This window comes from Tinamus guttatus, unplaced genomic scaffold (genome assembly GCF_059628265.1).
Source record: "Tinamus guttatus ecotype Peru unplaced genomic scaffold, ASM5962826v1 Tinamus_guttatus_pri_ptg000439l, whole genome shotgun sequence".
In the NCBI taxonomy this organism is placed as follows: Eukaryota; Metazoa; Chordata; class Aves; order Tinamiformes; family Tinamidae; genus Tinamus; species Tinamus guttatus.
The window spans coordinates 1837491-1861204 of NW_028288973.1; the positions used below are offsets into that span (position 1 = coordinate 1837491).

At 44.5% G+C, this 23714-nt stretch overlaps 1 protein-coding gene across 11 annotated transcripts in view; it reads left to right on the forward strand.

Moving 5' to 3' along the window:
* The window catches only part of RBFOX2 (RNA binding fox-1 homolog 2), a 162833-nt gene that overhangs the window by 106877 nt on the left and 32242 nt on the right, over window positions 1–23714 (forward strand). For all 11 annotated transcript variants that reach the window (XR_015913779.1, XM_088531921.1, XM_088531913.1 and 8 more), the window contains 2 exons: window positions 3179–3403; window positions 13541–13687. Coding sequence is in view for 10 of the 11 variants with exons in the window: in XM_088531921.1 (XP_088388047.1) it covers window positions 3179–3403; window positions 13541–13687 (372 nt within the window). In the remaining variant the exon portion in view is untranslated. The remainder of the gene's footprint in view (window positions 1–3178; window positions 3404–13540; window positions 13688–23714) is intronic.

Sequence of the window (23714 nt, forward strand, 5' to 3'; positions counted from 1 at the left end):
TTTTAAAAATGGAAATATGTCTCTTTTTTTTTCTTTTTTACTAAGTTCTTTTTTATGGACTCTAGTGGAGATGGAAGAAATGTAATTCTAAAGCATCAAAGGAAATTAAATTTGCAAGAAAAATAAACTGTAAAAGTGTACGTAATTGTATTGAGAGAAAAGTAATTTGAAATACAGCTACTCACTGGAATGACGAAACCTGGACAAGCATAAGAGTGAAAGATCTGCAGATAACCTGAGACATTGAACTAAAGATACATTTCTTTTTTTTTTAAAAAAAAACCCTCTGTGTTAGAGAGATTAGAAAAAAACAAGTGATAATGGTATTTAAAGCATTGTATTCTGCACCTGAATTTCTTTAGTTAGAAATATTAGGAAGGTCAGACAAGGTATAATTACCAGGATATTTTGGCTTGTGAGGCATGATTAAGCTCAAGATGAATATGTATTATCAACACACCACAAAAAATAGAGGAGAGAAATAACATTTTCCACCGTTCAAATATTTATAGATAACTGAGGAAGGAGGGAAATATTTGAAAGGTCGAAATGCATTTAAACTAGAAAGCATTTTTGACTGAGAGGGGAAAAAAAAAACTGTTGTTGAAAATAAGATTATATAGGCTTGTGGGCTGGCATTTTAACTAGTCTTAAGAGCTGAGATTAAGGCAAACGTTGGAGTGTGCCCTTTAGGGAGCAATCCTGCCCTGTGTGGAGATGGCAGTTGTGGGTTTTGCTTGCCTCTAATTAGCAGTCTCGCCCTGATACCGGGGATACTCCCAGCTCCTGCATTTGGCTTGGTCTGAGAGAATTGAGAGTAGCTTCTGGTACTCTGCCTTTCCTGGAGTTCCTACCAATTTTAATTATTCTAAAATCTCTTTCACATTTAGCTATCAGAAAAAAAAAAAGGGTGTGGGGGGTGGGAAGCGATGTCAGACAATATGGCCTGTACTGGAACAACAGGAAACTGGATATAGCGAAATCCTGTAATTGGAAATATGGTCAAGTAGAAAACTTGGAAAGGCAGCAATATGTACTCAGAGCTGTCGTGGCAGGCTAAAATCTGGGGATAGACGAGTGATTTTGGATGATGATCTCCCCAGCTTGTGATTGCCTATCCATCATTCATCCTCTCTTTCCTCCCCTGTGTAAAACGCTGCCTTGCGGATCTTGGCGATAGTGCAGATTAAGGGAAGAGTTCCCTGCTTTTGAAAATGAGAATGGTAAAGAAGCGAGTGGGGAAGTTCACGGATGTGGGGCTGCCCCTCTGAGGGGGGAAGGAAAAAGCCTCCTGTTTCCAGAAAACGTACTGTCTGTCAGAAGTGGCCACGTAGCTGCCGGCTGCGAGTGCTCTGCGAGAGCCAGGCTCTACTGCAGCGCTCCCGGCGCGCCGCTGTTAATTTTTCTCTCTCAGATAAGGCTACAGAGTTGTGCTGCTGCAAACAGCGAGGCCTTGCACTGATTGGAGTTCACTTAATGAAACTGCCTGTTGTTCCGCGGCGGCGAAGGCTGCAGCTCTGCTCCGCTAAGCGGTATCGAATGTCCTTCCTTCTCCTTCTCCCTCATCGCCGGAGCGCGTGGCCACGTGGCCCCCGGGGGGATGCACAGCAGATAGGCTGGTGTCGGAGCATGTTTGGGACTCAGCCAGGGCCTGAGTGACCTGGCGCTGGCTGCAGGTGTGCTGGATTTGTCACCGTTTCATTCGCCTGGAACGGGAAGCTGCCGGCAGCCCGGTAAAGGCCTGCGAGGTTTGTCTGGCTTCGCTGGAGGTCTCTTTGGGCCCCCTGTGCGCCCTGCTGAAAGGCTGCTTTGTAGCTGCCCGCTCTGCTTTTCCTATCTACAGGATGCTGAGGAGCGTTTTCCTTTTCCTCCATTGACTTAAGCGGACCCATGTCGGGATCGGCTCAAGTACCTCCGGGCTTTGTGTGGGAGGGCCCAGGGCTGGAACAGCAGCCAACATTTAAAATCGGGATTAGTCTGTTGACACACACATAAATCAAACGGCCCTCCTATCATAAATCTTTTCCTTGAATTTTTCTGCTGTGATGATGAAAGCGGTGCAGCAGTCTGGGCTTCCAGGGCTGAGTTTCAATGTCAAAGCTCTTCTCCTTTACCCCAGGTGACTGGATCCAGCTCCCTGCTCTCCCCTCTGTCGCAGTCCAGCAGATGCTGCAATGCTGTATGCTTTGGTGGTGGCTTATTTTTTATTTACTTATTTTGTTTTAAGGCACTCTTGAGGCATGGTGGGGGAAGGATTTTTACAGTCCTTGGGGATATCTTTTGTGTGCCGTCAGCTGTTTCAGAGTCATCCAGTTGGTGTCAGCTGCATCAGAGGCCACACTAAAAGCTGCTAAAAAGTCCCCTTTTCCAGCGCAGAGGTCTCTGTGGGATGCCTTGAGCTGAGGGAGGAGTGTGTAATCAACACCTTGCAGGAAGGTAGTGGTGCTCTTGATGGGGACAGGGTGAGTGTGCTCCAGGCTCATGTTCTCAGCTCGTTTCGCCGCGGCTCTTGCCTCTTCTTCTTCATGGCAAACCAAAAGCAAATACATTTTCCCAGCTGTCGGGTACCTGGACATCAGTGTTCCGAACTCAGTGCTGCCAGGGCAAAGAAAGGGGCTGTTGCACAGGTCAATCCTAAAACATGGCAGAGGGAGGTTTCCACTTACAGAAACATGGTAGAGAAAAAGGTGGCCTGATCCACACATGGTCTGCAGAGTTGTGAATGTCAAGCAGGAGGAGAGTGACCCAGATATTGTATTTTTAAGGAAATTTAGAAGTTAAAACCCTGCTCTTTTATCTGGGGTTCCTTCTCCATTTCAAGGTACTTGGTGCACCCTCTCCCTTCCTAAACACTGCCACATTATGCTTAAAGTATTTTGCGAAATTACAACACCGTGGCAGTTACCAATCTCACAATTTGGTCTCCTTATGCCACCCAGTAGGGAGAAAGGAGTCCTAAAGAGATTAAGAGAACAGTCTTGTGGCTCATGGGAGCAAGGCGTGCTCTTTCCAATAGAGAAGATAACCGAAGAGCATGCAATGACATGATGGCAGTGGGTGGCATATTTACACAAACTTTATGGCCCGTGTGCATATTTGTAAATGATTCCTCGGGATGATGTTTTGTTCCATCTTCTGTAGGTTATTAAAGCCATTTCCTTGTTTCCTCTTCCTTCAGGGTAACCAGGAGCCAGCAGCCACTCCTGATGCAATGGTGCAGCCATTCACCACAATCCCGTTCCCGCCACCCCCACAGAATGGGATCCCCACGGAGTACGGGGTGCCCCACACTCAGGACTATGCAGGCCAGACCAGCGAGCACAATCTGACGCTCTACGGGAGCACGCAGCCGCACGGAGAGCAGAGCACGAACACGGCCAGCACGCAGAACGGATCCCTTGCAGTAAGTGGGGAGCAGGAGGATGAGGCAGCGCTTCCCAGACAGTGCGCTGCCGCTTTTCCACAAAGCAGCACTTGGTTAAATTGCTGACTGCTTCAGCAGGATGCAGGAAATCACTGGTAGATACAAAAAGGAGGGAGCTACCAGACCATGGGTTCTCGTGTTCCATTACTACGTTCCTGTCTTTCCCTCAGGCATGTCCCTGTTGTCTGCGAAGCAAAATGATGCTTGAGGTGATGGTGTCTTTGCCTCTAGCTTGGAAGAATACTTTGGTGGCATTGTCTAGAGACAGTCTTTTACAAAAGTTTTAGTTACCTTCTGCTAACTGATGAACAGTTCAAGTAAATGTGATAAAGGTAAATTCTGGAAGGTTGGCAATACAAAGGATTAGAGTCAGCACACGTGTTGTAGGTGTAATCCCAATATGTTTCTGTTTTCAGGAAGCTAACAGAATTTAGAAATACTTTCTTTGACTTTCTGAAGATGGCAGGGAGCTTGGGGGGGCAAAGATAGGCAAAGACCTCTCAGCTCCTATGTGTCCATTTACCACACAAAGATTTCACCTTCATACATCTTTTTACTTTTTTCTTCCCATGGCCTGGAACTGGCACTGGGCAACATGCTGGCAGATTATCCCAGGAAAAGCTTTATCCACCCTGTAAGCCACTTGTTAAGATTTAACTTCCTAATAAAGAGCCTTATGGTGAGAGCCTTCAGTGCTCAGGGATGGATTTAATCTGTTAATGCTTTCAGTTTTGCTTGTAGTTGGGTGTTTGGCTCATAGAGATTATTTTTCCCCCTGTAAGTACTGAGTGAATTTAGTGCCAGCGATTGGGGGACCTGATAGTGCCAGCTCAAGTGTGCATGGTTCCCAGCATGTAGCTCTGCTTTTCTGCAATGGACAGATGCTGCACAGTTGACGACATTAGTTATGACTTTGATAAGATATCTTTGAGTTCATCCGGGGAATGTCTGAACTTCAATGTCTCACAGAAGAAAAGAGTACAGACCCAGTCAGGCACATTGGTAATGTTTAGAAAGCACTGGAAAGGCCTTCCTCAGCCTAAGGGCCGTTCATTACAAATACAGACAAGAGGACATCAGGCTAGAAAGAAAGCTTACAGCTGATGCAAGGTATAGTGTGCAGTAATAGAAGCCATCGTTTTAGTACCAGGTTGTCCCATGCCCCCATGGCCTGCCAACCCGCAGCATCTGGACTGCTAGTCTGTAGCCTGAGAGCAAGCAGCTACTCCAAGGACTGCTAATTTGATATGAAAGATAGAAATGGTGAATAAAACAAGGCAGCAGCTTTCCCGATGTATTTTGCCTGTTCCCATCTTTGTCCAGAGCTTGAGTGTTTCTTTTTTAATGGAAATGATGTGAGCCTTGACCTTGGATGTAAACTTCTGCCAAACCTTCTGCTCCTCTTCCATATTAGGAGCCATCTCAATGCCACTGCAGCATCGAGCTCTGCGTTTCATCAGCTAATGCAAGCCCTGAGCAGCCCACAGCCGATGCGCGCTGGCACGGTGACGTGGTGGTGCTTGCTAGCCTCAGGAGCAGGAATAGGAGCCCGTATGTGCGGGAGGGAGTGTTGCTGGGAAACTGCAGCGAGGAGGGGATGTTGCCAGGAGGCTGTGGAGGGACCGTGGCTGGGAGAGGTTAGCTGAGAAATGGGCTGAAGAGCACGTGGCGCTTGTACCGGCTGTTGGAAACAGGTGGACTTGGCTGTTCTGGCCATTTAACGTAGTTAAAGGTGTGCAAGCCAAGCATGCAGTCAGGTGGGCAGACCATAGCTAGCCAGAAAAGGGTAAGGACACAGATGAGCCTGTTGCTGTTATGGCTAGAATTGCTCAAACAGGGGATCTCAGATGGTCGTGAATGCAGAAATCTGGTGCTGGGAGGGAAGAATACCCCTGCCAAGGGCTCTCTTAGACTTTCTTACATGCACTGGCTCTTGGGGGTTTTGAATCCCTTTATTTTTCTGTATTGGATTCCTAGTATATGAAATTACTTTTGTTCTTGTTGGGATTCCCTGCTTTGTAACCTTTCTACTTCTCCGTACATTGACTAGTGATGTAGGAAATACATCATTAAGAAAGATGGGAAGATTTAGGAAGGGAAAAAAGTTTGGTAGTTACTCAAGCTAAAAGGTGCTATTAAAATACAGCATGTCAGATAGGTTATTTCACACTGAAAACTCACAGCTCTCCTCAAGCACCTAGTCCATCACATAGGCTGGTTATTATTGGACACGTATGCTAAACCCATGTGGACTAGATTGCTGTGGTCTCCAGGTTTTTAACTTTTATCATTTTGTCTGCCTCTACTAACTTTAACACAGCAAAAAGTCGTGGTGAGTGATACATGATCCAGCCCTCCCATTCTTAGGACTGACAAGCGCAGCTGCTGTTGTGTGAGTGAAGACGATATCCTAGGCTGAATACCCAGCAAATTTCTAAGCTGCTGACATGAAGCCTGTGCTCCTCGGAGGTAATTCAGAAATTCCTTCAACCGGACAGATTAGGTCCCTCCTTGCTTTTAAGGGGAGGATTTGTGCTGTTGTCTGCTGTCTAGAGATAGCAGAAGGTGTACTGGGATAGCTGCTTCTCCCCATCTTTAAGATTTCTGCTTTTAAGTCTGTAAGTGTTTAAGATAATTTCAAAAAATAACAGAGGAGATGGGGTGAGTTTAAGGCCCATGGAAAGATTTTTTCTTACTTGGTTTGGAACAGGTTACATAGCAGTGTAATGGGGTCTGCCCCTTACACGCTGGGTGGGAGCACGTCTCTGGAGAAGCTTGGCAGATTCTGACAGGCAAGTGACGTTGGATGACTTGGGATCAGTGGTGGTGTCTATTGAGTTAATACACTGTGGTCTGGAAGCCTGGAATTGAATACCAGCAGTGAACATAAGGAAAATAAGCCTTTAGAGTCAAAGTCTGTGCCTTCCAAAATGCTTTCCTATGCTCCATAAAACCACAGTGCAAATGGGAATGGCTTTAGCTAAGGGTAAGCTTGGTGCTGGACTCCTCAGAGTGGTAAGAAGGATTCAAGCTCTCAGAGCAGGGGCAGTGGAAGAGAAATGGGTATAAAAGGTGGTTAGAGCTTAGTATTTGGGGCATCTTTTTATTTTAGGTTGAAGCCTCATCTGTGGGGCTTTGTTTATTATCTGGCATGTGAATCCTCCTGGTCTTTCTCTCCAAGCATCTGTCCTTTCTCTTGATACTATCCCAAAGCACAGCTGAAAGACCTGGATTAAAAATAGACCGAGGTAGCAGACCATATTTGGCCTACTCGGTCTGCTTATAAGTGACCTGTCTTTTAAACTGTTGACACTTTGCATTTCACTTTTTTATAGTGCTGGGTCACCTGGTTTCTTCCCCCCTTTTTTTTGTGGTTTACATTAGTGTGCTTATCCATAACGGAGACACTCGTCACAGATAGCTCAAAGTGGAGATGTTAATTAGGCTGCAGTTCCTCCGGCAGCTAATCTGATCTGAGGCCTCACTGCTGTCAGAAAGGAGAGGTCTGGCTCTGCCCTCCGCTGGCTCCAAAGGCAAGCTCCCGCTCCCGTTTCCTGACTCTGCCATTCCACACACGAGCTCCTTTAAGTTGCTGACCTGGCAGAGGGCTGTCCAATTCTTTTGCGCGGTTAATGAATTAAAGCAGCTCTCGGAGGAATCCAGCACGCGCTGCTCTCGTCGCAAGGTAAGCGCGTACGGAGCGCATGGCCCGAAGCCGAGAGCGGTTGTCAGCTCGCTGCGTTTCCTGGTCTTCTACCCTCAGAGGGAAGATTAATCATCCACTGAACTCAAAAAGCTTGCTCGATAGTAAATGCACTTAATGCTGTGAGCTGATTATTCAACTCATTTCTCTTGTTAATGTCAGAGGGAAGAATTTGTGTCTATATAAATTACAGAATGCAGCTGGAGGTATAGATGTACGGGGACAAGTTTATGTAAATGCCTTTGCATGAAAGTAGCAGGTGCTCTTGACTTGTGTTACCTTGTCATGAACTAATCGAAAGCCTTATTTAATTACAGAGCATCATGTGTCTCAAGTCCTTGATGTGCTGAAACACATGCAACTCCTGTGGCACACCATTAGCAGAAATAGAATTGCTGCCTTCTTAAAGAAGACACGCCTGTGGTGGGAGTCCCCTGCATACCCTATTGAGAGGCAAGGAGGGAGGCTGAGCAGCCATCTAACTGTGCCCCAGATATCACCAGAGGGTTCTCAGCTTTCTTCTGTAACGCGTGGATGATGTTACAAAGATGACTTTCCTTTGGGTATTTCTTGCCTAGTCTAAGATTGAAAGATTTTCCTCTGTAATTATTTACCATCATTTTAGTAATTAAAGCAATTGTTCATTTGAGGTGAAGAATATATTTAATTAATATCCTCACTTCTTTTTCTGGTACTGTTTTAATAGGTAGATACGACGAGCTGGCTTCATATGACTAGCTGCTCACTGTTTCAACACTTCAGCTTGAAAATTGCTGCCTTACGGGAGCAAACTCTGGCATTTAACATCAGGAATTTGCCTTGAGTATGGGGCCGGCTATTTTATTTGTCAGCACTTGTAGACTTTTGTCCAATAGGACAGATTTAGAAATAGTCTTGAGAGAAATAGGAATTAAATGTTAGAGTGTGCAGAAATAGTGTTTCTGCATATTTCAAAAAGCTTGTAGCAAAAATGAGAATATAGAGAAGGAGAATAATGCTGATGGAAAAGATGTTTTTATGGGAAGAAACTAAATATTCACTTAAAAATACGAGATCATAGAGAGATGAAAGGACACAACAGATTTATAGAATCTTGGAATCTTGGATAGTGTGGGAAGCAAAATGGGAAACTTTCCCATTTGCACTTACTAAAATGCATGCAGAAAATGTTTCTGGCATTTATAAAACAAAAGAAAGGATTGGTTTTGTGTTTATTTTTTCATATAAAAAAATAACCATGGAACTTTTGGCAACAGAGGAACTTTGGAAGCCGAGGGTATAATCGAATTCAAAAAAACTCATTAAACCAGTTTGTGGATGATGGATTAATTGCCAGTGACCAAGTACAAAGGCAGGAACTGGCTCAGTTTGCTGGAGGCTGGGACACTGTGCTAGAGGAGCATTGCTACGCATGTGCCCTCTTATGTTCTTCCACAGATGCTCCATTTGACCACTGTCACAAAGAAGGTAGTGGGCTGGACAGATTTTCAGTCTGTCGTTGTGTTAGCTATTCTGGTTGGATTAGGAATGCAATGGTACTGAGATGAACTTCAGCCCGGGAAGTCTTGCTACCTTATCCAGCTTGTCAGAGCATTCCTGTTTCACAAGAAACGGAGTAGAATTTTGTTCACAAAGACTTTGGTATCATGACCAGCAGGGTGGGTGTTTATTTCACCATTTCACCACTGCACTGTAGGAGAAGGAGAGAAGCCTAGAAAAAAAAGTAATGCTCAGAAAAAAAAGCAAAAAAAAAAAAGTTTTTTTTTAATTATTATTTTCTTTCTTACATGTGACATGTAGGGCAAGTAGTCATCGTGCAAGGTGATTAGCAAACTATGGTCTTTTACGTTCAACTCTTAGGTGGGGTGGTATCTTTTTAAAATGAGGAAAATGAACAAAATAAGTTGTAGAATGTCTGAAGATAGACAATGGGTAATCAGAAAAAAAAGATTTAAATTAATATCACTTGATTGAAAACAATTAAAAGCCTTGTAGAAGTTGCTTGGTACATGGGCAGCCATTTTTGGGGAAGTTTTTGGTGTATCGAGTATTTTGATACATCGTAACTGTGGATGAAGTATAACCTGGGTCTTTTCTATGTAACTGTGAGGGCATCTCTGAAGAATCAGCTACATGGATGTAATGTTTAAATGAAATTTACTGTTGTTGAAAGATGCTAATTGTTTCTGTGTGATGAATTAAATATAGACAGCAGAAGTTCCCCTTTGTTCTTGGACGGGAACCTCAGTCATGCTCCGATAGAGTAGGATGAGGCATGGGAGGGTTTTAGTGACCACTATCAAATTCATCACTCATTTTTTTTCTATCAGACCTGCTTAGTAGACATCTGTTTCCTGATAAATGGTTGTTTCGATACAAACACTTGGTTGGAAGTTGCTGAGTATTTGCCTGTGTTGCCTGCACTGCCCTTCTCCGCAGGGAGATTGCCATCTGCCAGTCATTAATTTCGGTCGTTGTCTCCACATTGTAGCTCAAGCTCTTGGGCAACGTTTTCCCTCCCCCTTTTTATTTTTTTTTGTGAGGATCCAAAACTACTCGAGAAGTTGTGGAGGCGGCACAATCTGTCTCCCAAATTGTGAAACCACCCAAGGCCCTTCTGAGATTTCTTTGCAGTAATTCATGTATTTCATCTTCATTATGATTCACAGCATTTTGGACTTCCTATTTCCTGGGAGAGAGCATGGGGGATTCTTTTCCCGTAACTTGCATCTGAAGCAATTCCGGTCCTGAAGCAGCGGGCAGGAGATGGGAGCAGGATGTGCTGGGTGTTGACAGGCTCTTTGCTGGTCCCTGCGAGGCAGCCCCGTGCCGCTCGCGCCGTGTCTGCTCCGAGCTCAGGTGGTGCTGGGGCCCTCGTGTCCTTCCTGACGAGGACAGATGCTCGGCAAGTGCTGTTTTGGGATGGAAGAGGCGAGCTGAGAGGTGGGGAGGTCGCTGTCCCCAGCAGGTCGCAAGACACCCGGGCGTTGTTCAGGTTCCTTCTGCCCTTTGGCCGTGCCTGCGCGCACACTCTTCTTGGAAGCCGCCTTGTTTTGTGTAAGGTTTCTGGCCTGTTGGTGGGTACGTGAGAGGTGGCGTGGGGACGCAGGAAACGGGCGTTAGAGCAAACCCCTGCGCCCGGAGCGTTCCTCGGCGCCCTCGCGCAGAGCGCAGGGCTTGTGCGTGGGCAGGAGAGACGCCGTGGCCTCCCCGGCCGTGCTCCGGAGGCTGAGGCAGCCCCGCGCCGTGTTGACACGAGGCCGGGAGGAAGGAGCTGCTGGGAAGGAGCCCAGGGCCGGGCGAAGGAGCGTGGAGAAGCGCGGGCTGTTACCACGTGGCTGGGCCGGGGCAGCGCTGTTGCCAGTCTCCATTATGTGCCGCCTGAGAAGAGGCTTCAGGCCCTTCCTTTCATCTCCCTCCTAATGAGTTAAGACAAGGAATAACCATAAAAGCAGGGCGAGGGAGGGGAGTAAGATCTGAGGAGACTCTTTCTTTCGTTTACGTTGTAGCTGAATGTGTGGCGCTAGACAAATGTATTGAGCTAATGCTATAGCGGCTCAAAGTTCAAGCCTTTCCTTAGGGCCGTGGAGGATGGAAAGGAGGGAGCTGCAGCATCCAGAGAGAGAGAAGCTATTTAATGTTGAGCGACTGCTCCAAAGCCACAAAATGTGAAAACCTGAGAAAGCATTTGGGGGATCCTGCTCCAGTCAAAAAGATTGGACTGGACTTGGGGCCTCTGTTCCTCCTGTTTTTTCTCCGGGTTGAAGCCTTTGTCTTAGTGCTCGCGTCGCCCGCGCCGCTTGCGTGACAGCAGCGCGCGGCCACGTGCAAGAGCAGCTGGGAGCGTGTTGTGAGTGGGCCACTGTACGTGATATATTGCACCCTTGACAGGAAAGGAGTTGTACCCTCTGTCAGCGAACAAATGGGTGGGAGAGGAGTGTGGACTAGTTTCCTTGCCTGTGAAAGGAGCAGCTCCCCTCCTGTCCAGCTTATGAATTTAAGGACTTTCTTTCTTTTTTTTCTTTTTTTTTTTTTTTGTTATCACTGTTGAAAATCCGTGCCTTTTAATAACTGAGGATGGACTGAGCGTGTTTGTCTGCTGAAGGATTTGCCTGCGTGTATGTGTGTTTGCCTGCTTGCCGATTGCACACGCAGTCATGGTAAACCAAAGATTTGGGAATTCACATTAGCGAGGCTCCAAAATGTGCCCGATAATGGACAGCAGGGCAGTCCCTTTGAGCAAGAGTGATGCTGGTTTGGGGGGAGTTGTTTTGGAACGCTCCCTCCTTGGCATTTTGTGGACTGATGATGGATGAACTACCCGTGTGCTTTGTCCCTCTTGGATAGATTTGCCCTGAGGAACAGGGACTCTGATGGAGTCATAAAAGTAAAACCGCCAAATAGCATGGTGTGATTTAATCACAAGCCGGCTGCATTGATTCTTCCCCTGGGGTGCTCTGTCTGTGTGTTTGGAGATGCTTTTTGTCATAGGGATGTGGCAGGGGGTAGTGAGGGGAAGGCAACTTTACAGAGCTCCACTCGATCACATCTGAAAAGTTGTTCCTAAAAATTTGATATTTAGGGGTGGATGAGTTAGCCGAAGAGAAATGGCTGCTGCTTCCAGCCTTCTCCTGAGACTTGCATTGCTCTCAAGAGCAATTGCTCTGTTCTTCCCATCAAGGCTGATTTTATTCTAAGCAGATCAAACATATTTTATGTTGCTTGCACAGCCCTGCTAAGATAAAAGGGAAAGCTGCCACCGTTTCACCCAGCATGACAAGAGCTCAGTGCTTACTGTTAGTTTGCTCTTGTCAGTCCTTTAAAACCAATATGCAAGTTCAAGGTCGTATCTGTCAGAGACATTTCTGGCCAGAAGAAGCTTTGTCTTAACGTTGCCAGTTCATCTTTGGAGAGAGATTTCTTTCCAAATATCCATGAAGTGTTTGTTTACTCAGTGGTGTGTGCAGGGCAATCTACTCTGTCCAGTCACTGTTCAGTGTGTGGCTAACTGCCCTGGTATTTCTCTTTCTTCGAAATAGACAAACTGTATTTAAAACAACCCTGAAACCTACTCAATATTAAGTTTTAAGGACTTTCTGTGTAATTGTATGTGCCTGAAACAGTCTAACGTAAGCAACTAGGTGCTCTTTGCATTCCCGTAAAATATTTCTTCATTTAGTGGTTAATGAAGAAGTCAGGTTAGCATGTAAAGAAATTACATGATGCTTAAAAGTACATCATGCAAGTGGTCAGTGCATCACTGGAACACATCTGAGGCAAGCAGCAAGGGAGGGAGAGAGTGGGGACTCTCTAAACTCTCTAATACCCTGACCTGTTTGTTGGTTTTCACTGTTGGAGAGGGATAGGTCAATAAAACTGATCAGATAACAGTCTGCTTTGTTTTACAGTTATGAGGTTTTGAGGGCATTTTTTCAGACCAAAGCGTAAGAAATCGAGATTTCTCGTTAAGGCATTTTGCAAAAGAACAGGACAAGGGGCCCTTACATTTAGTGCCTTGTCTAAATTTTACTTTTTTTTTTTTTTTTTTTTTTTTGACTCTGGGCCCATTGCAAGTGGCTGAAGTTCCTTTTTCTTCCCCGTGTGCCTTACCTGTGTGGGTATTAGATCTCTCTTCTGGCACACTGGTCTCCTTTCTTCTCCTGTCTTTTCCGTCTACTTTTTCTTTGCACAAGTAACCCTTGCCCGCCCCTCGGCCTGGTCTTGCTGTGTCAGTCAGCTCTTGGCAACACTGGTACAAATTCCCTTATTCTCACTGTGGAATTGGTTGCAGGAAGTAGCACCTGGAGTTCTTGTAAACCTCTGAGTGAAAATAACTAACTAAAAAAGTTGATCAAGAATATCTGCAAGCTGTTTAAATATGGATTTTCACTACTTGATTACAAATTTTCTTTTGGCACGGTATTTCTCTGAAGGGAGCACAACAGAGCAGATGCACTTCTGGTATTGGTCTGATGAAAAGCTGCCGCTTCAGCTGTGGGATTTAGATGATTGTGTGAACATCCTGCCACGTGAGATTAGAGCAGCAATTCTACCTTCCAGTTTCAGGATATGAAAGATCCGCCTCTTCATTAGAGCTTTCATATGGTAACAGCTGAAGTGAGGAAAAACGGGGAGAGAGAGAAGCAATTTAAGAAAACCAAAGACTAATCTACTAAGCTAAAAGGTGATGTGGGGGGAAAGAGACTGAGATGTCATTACTGCTTGCTCATGGAAAGAAAGAGGAAGAACAGATCTGTTGTTAAGCATTACTGGCTTTATCAAAATAATTGTCAAGCTCTCAGATACCGCAGTCACAAGTGTGGTACTAATACCTAAAAAGAGATAGACGACGCACGTGAAAGGAATCTGTATGGTTTCCAGTCATGCACACACTTTTGTCTTTCTGATTTCAGCAGACAGAAGGAGGGGCACAGACAGATGGACAGCAGTCTCAGACACAGAGCAGTGAGAACACCGAGAGCAAATCCACTCCAAAACGGCTTCATGTGTCTAACATTCCCTTCCGCTTTCGGGATCCTGACCTTCGACAGATGTTTGGGGTAAGTTACTGAAGCCTTTTAAGGCAGCAATTTCTCCTTTGCTGGAGGTGGAGCACGTGGTGCCGACATATTCATGTGAGGATAATGCCAGTTCAGCCAGCACACTGTAAATTTTTTTTGCTGAAGTAGGGTAATAACCGTGTTCGTATCAAGATGTTTCATGTAAGTTAACAATTGGTTTGGAAGAAAAACCCAAAACAAATCTTTACCTAATTTCCCAGTTAAGACAGGATTAAGCACTGAGTTGACTTACTATAGCCATGGCAAAGCATTGTTTTTTTGGTTGCTTAGAAACTTATTGAAATATTTGTCTTTCCTCATGATCCACTTTTGCTTTTTAAAAGGTTCTGGAAGAAATTTGCCAACCAGTAACTGCATGTGGTTGACATGGTGTATGACGTACATTCCATTTTGTTCTGACTGAATAGTTTCTCTGTAAACTTTGTATGCTATTCATCTCAGTATATAAATTCTCTGGGGAAGATTTTGTTCTCATGCATATAAGTGATGACTACTTCAGTGTAGACACAGAGATAAATGAACTAGATGCTTCATAACCCACCCAATCTTCAGGTGGAGTTATCTGTATGTTGTCATCAAGAATCTTTGACTTGTTGACAAGATGATAGGTCCATGTTAAGTCAGCACACTTAAATGTTGTTGCCTGTTTGGGATGCAGTGTAGGGACCTCAAGTTGGGGAACACCAAAGGGAGGGTTACTCTTGCCACCTTGACAGTGCTGCTTTGAGTGTACATCTTGGTCCTAACAGAAAAGCTGGCTGCTCCTCCAAGTTCTTCAGGGTTCTTTTTTCAGTTGTTGCATCTCTTGAGCCATTGCTCTGTGTGCATGCATATATACACTCACAGGCAATAGTTACAGTTCTGTATGCTTGTGAAATTCATGGACATTCATAAATGAGAGAAGAGGGGTTGTCTGTTTGTAGTTTATGCAGTAGGAAGTGAACAAAGTGTGCAGAAATATTCAAACATTCAGCAATGGTCTTGAGCTGTGCTTGCCTGCAGGAGTCCAAATTACTAGCTATTGTGGGATCTCTTTGCTGCCTGTTCCTGGAGGGTTTCTTCTGGCCACAAGAAGCTATTCTGTGGAAGAGACAAAATTGAGGGGAGTGGTCAAAATGCAAGAGGGCAGGACTGCCCTGCCTGGTTGGAGAATGGGGCTGGTAGGAGCCCCAGTGAAGTTCAGCCAGAGCAAGCACAAGGTCTTGCAGCTGGGAGAGAAAAACCTGCAGCACTGGTGGCTGGTGCTCTAGGAAGCAGAAGGATCTGGGGATCCTGATGGGCAGGACACTGGACCTGAGTCAGCAGCATGGCCTTGCAGGGAAGAAGGCCAACCACATCCTGGGCTCTATTAGTAAATGTAGCCAGCAGGCCCAGGGAAGTGATCCTTCCCCTCTGTTTGGCACTTGAGCTGTATCTGGAATGTTTGGGCTCCCAGAGGCCAACAACATTGCCAAGGCCCTCAAGAACAGGGTGTGCAAGGAGAGGTTGAGACACCTGGGCCTGTTTAACATGGGAAGAGACACCTAAGGGAAAATATTTTTGTTGTCTACAGCTGTCTGATTGGAGAACATTGGTGGCGGAGCTACATCCTCTTTGGAGACCACAGGTTATAGGATGAGGGACAACGAACACAAGTTGAAACATGGAAAATTGCAATTAAATGTTAGGAAAATACTTTTACTGTGGGGGCTGTTAAGTAGTGAAACTAGGTGCCCAGAGAGGTTGTGGAACCTCCATCATCAGAGGTGCTTAAGGCTCAACTGGACACAGTGCTGAGCGGTCTGATCTAATCAGACCTGGTTTGAGCAGAGTATTGGAAAAGATGACCTTTGGAGATGGCAGAACTGAGATTTTGATTCTAGGATTCCACCTTGATAATGGATATAAAGGTCCATGGGTGTTAAGAATGAGACTGTGTTTTAAGGGGGAAGCTCATCTCCTGGCAATCTGTGGTTTCTCAGTACTCTCAGTTGCGTCTGCTTATGTTTTTTAGCTTGATTTATTTATTTTTTTTTTGTGGTAGGCAGTTCTGTCCGGTCTGTATAAACTGCCTGCTGAAATCACAGCCAGTTCTTGGCCCACCTGCCACAATCTGTGTTTCGCACGCCCTGCTCTGCGCTGCGGCTGCTCGCCTCTCCCGGGAGCTTTATCACTTGCGTAAGCTGCTCCGCGCGGCTGCTGCCCCTTCCCTCGGGACCCGTGCTTGGCTGGGCGGCTGTCCCCTTTCATACGCCATCATATTGGACCAGATACACCCCCTCTGTGGGGGGAGGCATGGACGAGATGGAAATGACAAGGATATTCCTGCCCTGGTGACACTGATGCAGTGACTCTCGTCTCTGTTTTGTTGATGAGGAGAACCAGGGGATTTGAATGAACTGCTGTTCTGAGCAAGGTCTAGCTGCTTTCAGTGAGGATTTCCATCCTTATCTGGGGCCCAAATGGTGTCACTAGTTTTAACACAGAGAAAGGAAAAACTCCCTATATATTTCCATTGGTTTCCATTGTTCTCTAGTTATTTGTTGTTGGATTATTGTCAAGACATCATCTGGAGTTCCAGCATGGTGACAGCATTTAATTGGGGTAAATGGTGTATTTCCCCATAAAACCTTTGGCTAGATCAGGCGGCAGTGCTTGGTGTTTGCTAAGAGGCAGGCCTACCAGAAGACAGCTTATCTTGTGGGGCATAAAAAAGCCTTGTACAATTTTCCTGTAATAGAAAGCCCTGGTGTTTTGCCAAGGAAATAATCGATGTCTCCTGTAGATCTCCCTTTCCTTCTGCCTGTGCCGCTTCTCTCAGCATGCTCAGAGCCTCGAGCAGGAATGTGGTTTTCTCCGAATCCCCCTCACTCCGACTCCTTTTTTGGGATCGGGATGCTTTCCCTTGGGGGACTCACTGAAATCAACTCTTTCTACAGGGTGCTGTGGTTGTCTAGCTCTTCAGCTGTGCCTGGCTAGTAACCCCCCACCTTCTCCCTCTCCTTTCTGTGTGTCAGGTCACATCTCCTCAACGTCATATCTGGGAGACTCAAAATCCTTGCCTGGAGTGATTTTCCAAAACTACTGTACAAAGAGAGAAATTGGGTAGACAGCAAAGCAGCAGAGGAAGAAATAAATGTGATGGTGGGGAAGGAGTAAAGAAATCCCTTTAGGATTGAACAGAATGCTAGAGGTCAGCCCAGGCCCGAGGCACAGAGAATTAGCTGATGTTTTAATGTAGCCTTGAATAGAGGTGGACTTTAGACATGTTGTTTTGTGTGTGATTGAGGGAAATTACATAATGCTTTCCGTATCGTTGCCATTCGTGAGAGCTTCAAATGCAAGCTTTTCTGATGAAACCAACTTATTCAGGTTTAAAATAATTTCCCATCTACTTCGTGTCTGTAACAGATCTCTGAAATATGCTAAGACAGGGAACAAACATTTCCTTATCTATATGCTTCCTATATCTATATGCTAGACCTATTGCTATGGGGATACAAAATAAATAGGCTGCTTGAAGCAGGTAATATTTACTCAACGTTTCATGTTGCCAGCAAAGTCTTCTAGAAAGCTCCTAGAAGGAATAGGTCATTTTTTTTCATGCACACAGTTCTGCACCAACAGTGGAATAAATCAATAGTTGACCTTGTTCTGGCAGATAACGAAGAGTTAATAGCTGACCCGAAATCCTGCAGTTGCCTAGGTACCAGCGATTGCTATTTGCCTGCATTTACTGTGTGCAAACAGAATATGGCACCAGTCAGTAATGTAAGGAGCTTGAGAAGGGTCGGTTTCCTTGGGTTTAAGCAGTTGGCAGGATAGCTGGCTGCGAAGGGACCTTCAGAAAGGGAAGTGTTAATGACAGCTACAAAATGTTCAGCAAAATTGTACTGGTAGCCAAAAAGATAGGATTCCACAGTCACAGAAAATGAGTACGTGAGACAAAAAGCTATCCCTTCATAAGGGAGAGAAGATGAGGTAAAGGAGAAAGTAAATGGCAATGAATTTTATTAAACTTTAAACAAAAAAACAGTAGATGAGAATGTCATTGAGATACCCATGTGAGTTCAAGGGAAAAGACAGCATTTTTTTTACATGTTAAGAGAAAAAAAATCTAGGTATAGGTCCAATGCAAATTTGTAAATAGTTGTGTAAAAAAAAAAAAAAACTTGCTAGTATTTTTTTAAAGTAGATCTATATAAGGTATTCCCAAGGATAATGGTCAAACCAGGAAAGTTTCTTCTCCATGAATATCAATTTTTAGCAGCTTCTGGTAAACAAGGGGAATTGTAAAGGATGGTAGACTGCCCAATATAAAAATAATTAAATTTAATATAAAAATTCAATATAAATATAAATTCAATATAAAAATAATTAAAAGGGATGACCCAAAGAGTTATGTGCTAATTAGGCATTTGCTGATCCAAGATGAAAATAGTTTTGACACGTTAAAACATCTGAAGATACAGTTTAGTATTATTCAGCAAAACTTAATGCAGGAGAATGTCTTTTTAAACAAACATTTTGTCTGTTTTGACAACACTGTACTAAGCAATAGTGATACAGTTAAATATTGCTCAAGTGTTTGATTTAGTCCACATGAACAATTTTGATTAAAAAAATGCTTGTCTTATCTCAAATAAACAGAACACAGATTAAAAAGCTCTTTAATGATAGATCTTAAAAAGTAGTAATTAATGGGGAGACAGTAGTGATTAAGACCATTTCTAGTGAAAATTTCCCCCAGGGATCTTTTTCAGTCTCATTCCTACTCAATATCTCTATCAGCCATGGAGATAGTAATATTAAAACCTTGCCAGAAAGGTTTGCTATTTGAGAAGGAGGAAGATTAAATTCAGTCAAAGAATGAGTTGAAATGCCTGGTTAATTGAGGAGAAATCTGACAAAAAATGTGTTTGGTACAGCTCAGTGCAAGGTACTGTGTATTTAGGAACAGGCTGTCCTCGTAGGATAGAAGGTTTTCTTTGGAAAGGACCGATTTGGGAGCGCTGGGTGCCACTGACGACAGTTGCTTCAGTGGTGCAAGGGGGAGTATCAGGCTGAAGTAGCCACGTGATCTTGCTCCTCTGCAGGGCTGAGAAGGTTATGACTGCGTTACTTTGGTTCTGCGTGCAGCTCAGGGTTTGAAAGGATAAGTGTTTTTATGTGTGAGATACTGGGTGTGTGATTCATTTAGCGTATCAGAGAGTTCAGGACATGACTTGTGCTATACAAGTGCTTATGTGTCCATGATACCAAGTAGTTGAGGGGGTTAAGTGTTGTTTACTATGGTAAGATTCACTAGTGGGAAGCTGATGTTTAACCTGTTCAACCCTGAAAGAAAAGTTCTTAGTAATTTAGCCTCACCTATATAATGGAGAAATATACTGGCAAGTGAAAGCGTTGGTATCATTTAGTGTCAAAAACAAGTTAGCACAAATTTCAAAAATGTCTGTTTATCCATTTTGGGAGGGATGTGGTATGACTTGTTCTTGTAAGAACTCTTGACATTATGTTTGTAGTCCTTTCCATAGCCACTAATAATAGTTTGTTCCCATCTCTATTTGGCAGAGAAAAAATGCAGAAGAAAAATTCATCCATCAAAATGCTCCCAACCCTTGCAGTTTTGTGTTTTGATGGTGCCTGTGGTTGCATGTCATGATTCACAGCTTTGGTTCTTAGGCCTCAAGAAACAGTTTTTTTTCCAGTACAGCACTGGCTGAGATGCTCTGGTCAGTTCTGATGGATTTCAGAGTCTCCTGAGGAATATGGTGGTAGGGTTGGGCTGCCTGGAGGGGCATATCCCTCTGTTTTCAAACAGGATGCCTAATTGTCTCCGCACAAACAGGCAAAGCGGATTGTTTTGGTGGTTTGTAGTGCATTAAGCCCTTCTTATTTGTTGTGAGAGCCACCATACACAGAGTCAGAATCGATTTTTGTTAAATTTACCCTGGCGAAACACTTTTTCTCAAGAATCATCAGCTGTCCTTTCCAAAGGAGGTTATGTAAGATATAAATGAGGAATGCTGACTGGAGGGTGGGATAGCAGAATAAAGGGCGTGAAATCTCTTGAGATCTGGGTCCAAATGGGGGCATTGCCTTTTTGTGACATGCTCGCTTCAGAACTATGACCTGTAGGCTGCCACTTGCTTGTGGTGGGGGATATCAGCAGCTCTCTTGGTAATGTGTTTTTCTTCTCTCTTTTTTTTTTTTTTGGTGGTACACAAGTATTGTCAGGGAACTAATCATTAGGATAGGTAAGTAAATTATACAGCAGAAATGCCTTAGAATGTAAGAAGCCTAAAGGAGAGAAAGAGGAAAGTTGCCCAAAGGGGCTTTAGGTTGCTGTTTTGACTGGCCAAGAAATCTGAAGGAAGAACTCCTGTCTTCTGGATATACAGACATATTTTATCTCTGTTTCTTCACAGGCTAGTACTACCTGCCACAGATTACACTTAACAACTCTTCAATGCCAAATAGGACAAAGAAAAAACTTGGACAAAACATGGCTTCTTTGTGACAAATCTTTTATTTCTTTTTTTTTCCTGTGGTAAGAGAGAGCTCATAAAAGACACCTTCATGCCCATTGCATGGGAGGACTTTGTTTCTATTGATACTGCTGTTGATTTCAGCCAGCAGAGGCACTGCTATTATCTTAATGTGTTTCACCCGTGTGATTCCTAGAATCACCCTTTGTGAAAGGGCGATCCAGCTTTAGGTGAGACTGCTTTGGTACTGCTGAACTGCTGTAGTATTGAGTTCAGCTCTGGTAGACCCCACACTGCCAGAACCGAGTACAGATGCATGCTAGTGGGGTGCCAGCCATCCTGGGGAGCAGGTACAACCCCGTGGAGCGGGGAGCTTGGCGCTCTGCAGCGTGGATCTGTCTTGCATATGAAATACTCTTGCCCATACACTTCAAGTTTGAGGACCTATAATCCTTTCCTGCCTAAGAAGTCGCTCTCTTGGCTATTTTAAACTTCTGGTGGAATTGAGACTATCTTTGAGAACTGTTTGGTGTCTTCCAGGTGTACGTGGATCACAGCAAATTTTGTAGGAATGGCAGGAAGCTGCGTGGTGGTTCCGAGTGCTGTTATAAGCATGCGAGATTGTGGAGTGGTAGCTCAAGTTACCTTTTTTGTTCCATGATTTCTAGAGAATTTGCATTGTACTCCCTGTTGTTGGCATTTTTAGGGTTAAGTTACTTGTCTAACATGTTTTGGAACTGATTTTGAAAGCTCTAGACAGGGAGATGAGGCAGGGCCAGCTGGAACAGAACATACAGGAAGGGCCCTACCAAACTGTCAGTGCCTTGGAAGGCAAAATCACCATGGTGCCAGATCTTTCAAATTTATTACATGTAATGTAGTTATGGCCTCTGCTGGAAAAATCTGTTGTCTTCATATCATCTGAGTGGAAAGAAACACATCACGCATGTGCCTGCTTGAACAGTGTCCTTGTATGTAAGGTAAGGTACATCATGTTCAGGCAGGAAAGCTGGGTTTTGGTCATAGCTGTTGTTCGTTAATATCTTTATGTCCCTTAGAACCATTATTTCTAACAGTCACTGTTCTAACAGTGCCATTGTAATGGACATAATTTTTATGTATTACAGAAAAATAACTGAAAGCTGGCACAAAGTCACTTCAAGAAATGGAGGACTGAGATTAAGCTAGGTTCTGCAGCTCCTATGTCATGGCATTGCTGGAAGTATCCATGCCTGTGCAGCCCCCACACTCCATATGATTGATGGGTGCACAAGAAGCAGTTGATGGAAGGAGCTGTTTGCATGCCCTGCCATGTGATAGGGCATTCTGGCTTCCTGGTCACATAATAGGCTTTTTAAGTCATGGTGGGGAGCATTTGAGATGAGTGGTCCTGCAGGGCTTTCTTCAGAGGTTGTGAACTCTGCCCAGGGCTTTTTTTTTTTTTCACTGCTGCTCTCCTGGGGTTTTGGGAAAATGATGTTTATGGCAATCATTGAGTGAAAGAATCAAGCCCGTGAGCATAGGATCCGTATCCTCAAGGTCAGAGATCAGCGACTTAGTCCTCGAGGATGATCTGACCACGGATCTTGTTTTATTCAGCTGTACCCTCTGTCTGCTGGAAAACACAAACATGCATGTATATGTGATTTAGAAAAATCTATGGGGGGCGCTTGACGTTGACACATATTTAGATGGCCTGGCATTTTATAATATAAAATCTGTGACCTTTTGCCAAGGAACTCTTAAAACCTCCATTGTTTTCAGTAGGCTGTTGACATCTGATAGGGGAAGCACCATCAGAAAACAAAGCGTCTTTTTATGTTCTACTAAATTAGATTCAGCTTTGAAGGAGATATAAACTGTTAAAATGAACTAGTTCTTTTTTTTTTTTTTTTCCCTGCCTTCATTCTTCAGGGAAATTCTGGCACACTACCAAAAAAAATGTGCTGCCAGTGCTGGACCTGCTGTAACCGCTGTGGCAGTGAGGACAAGAACGGTGGTGTTAGGAGCTGTCGGAGAGCTGCTGTAGTGATGACTCTAGCAGAGGCTTGAAGAGCCCCGAGTGCTTCCTCCTGTCACGCTGCTCCGTGTGCTTTTATTTTGTTTTGCTTTGTCTTTTTTTTCCTCCAGGAAGTTGCCTGGGAGAGCAGTCTCTCCTGTCCCCAGCTACTTCCCAGCAAACCTGACTTTGCCAGTTGGCCTCTCTGCTGTCCCTGTTCCTTCTCTCCCAAGCTGTTTCCTGCCTCTTTGAAAATCCCCAGCTCTTTCCCCAGTAGGAAAGAGATGGGGCAAACTGCATGAGTATCTCTAGTCTACTGGAGAAGACTTCAAGGGGGTGCTTGCTGCAGCAGCAGGATTTGACCTGAATTCTGTCATTTAGGAAATTGCATAAATCCATCCACAGGGCTAGGAGCACGTCCTACCCTTTCTCACAGAGCTGAGTCAAACCACTTGCATTCAGCATTAGTGCTGTCTTCCTTCCACCACAGGGCAGGACTTACTGTTCATGTTGAAGCCTTGAGCACGGAGCTCAGCTGAATGGGGCTGGCGAGCAAGTCTGGCAGCAGTGCTGAGTGCCCAGGCCCAGCTGGGTGTGGAGAGAGGGGAGATGGCAAGGCATAACTGCACACCAGCAGCTGCACAGTTTGTTCTCTTTTAAAATCGTTATAGAGAGGAAAATGGTGATTTTTTTGATGGTTCTGAAGATTTCTAAAATAATTTGGAGATTTGCTTTTATCAAGAGCAAGTGTGTGGCAAAGCTAGAGAGCTGAACTAATTGGATTGGGTCAGATCCTGCTCTAAGGGAGAGTGTTCCTTTCCTCTCACCCCTGCTTCCAGCTGCCCTGGCACTCACCTGACCTTTTGAGCTCATTCAGGTCATAAAACCATCAAAATCTTCTTCTTTTTCTTTTTTTTTGGGGGGGGGGGTGCGTGTGTGTGTGTGTAATTTTCTACAAGATCGAGCTATATCAGTTTACCTACAGGTCAGAATAAAAAGGGGCCAGGGTGGTGAGCTCAGGCGGGAGGGAAGAGAAAGTGGGGACAGCCCTTAACCAGCAGTGAGTTATGTAACTACACTACACTGTGAAACAATCTGCCAACAAGGAGATCGTGACGGAGATCTTTCATGGCAGTGCCCAAACCATATGCCACAAAGACAGCAAAAAGCACCCGATGGCCGAGCTCTGTAATAGGCAAGTCGGTACCAAGTGCACGATGTCCGTGCCAGACAGGGAATGTATTTTAGCTGTGCTTGGCAAAGCAGGAATCCAAAAGGGTCCAGCATGCTCAAGCTGTCGAGCTGCAGAGTGTTCAAGACGTAGTCACTGTTCATGTTTACGTTGGTGGTGTTCAAACTTTGTGTAACGTCAGATATTGTGCACTCAGTTGTTCTTGAGATAAATAGAAGATAGAGTATTGTCCTTGAACAATAGAACAATAAAAACAACATCTGTGAAGCAGTGTTCATTAAACATGACTATCTCCTTTTTAAGACTGAAGAATGGAGGCAGACGAACTATGGCTAGAATTGTTGC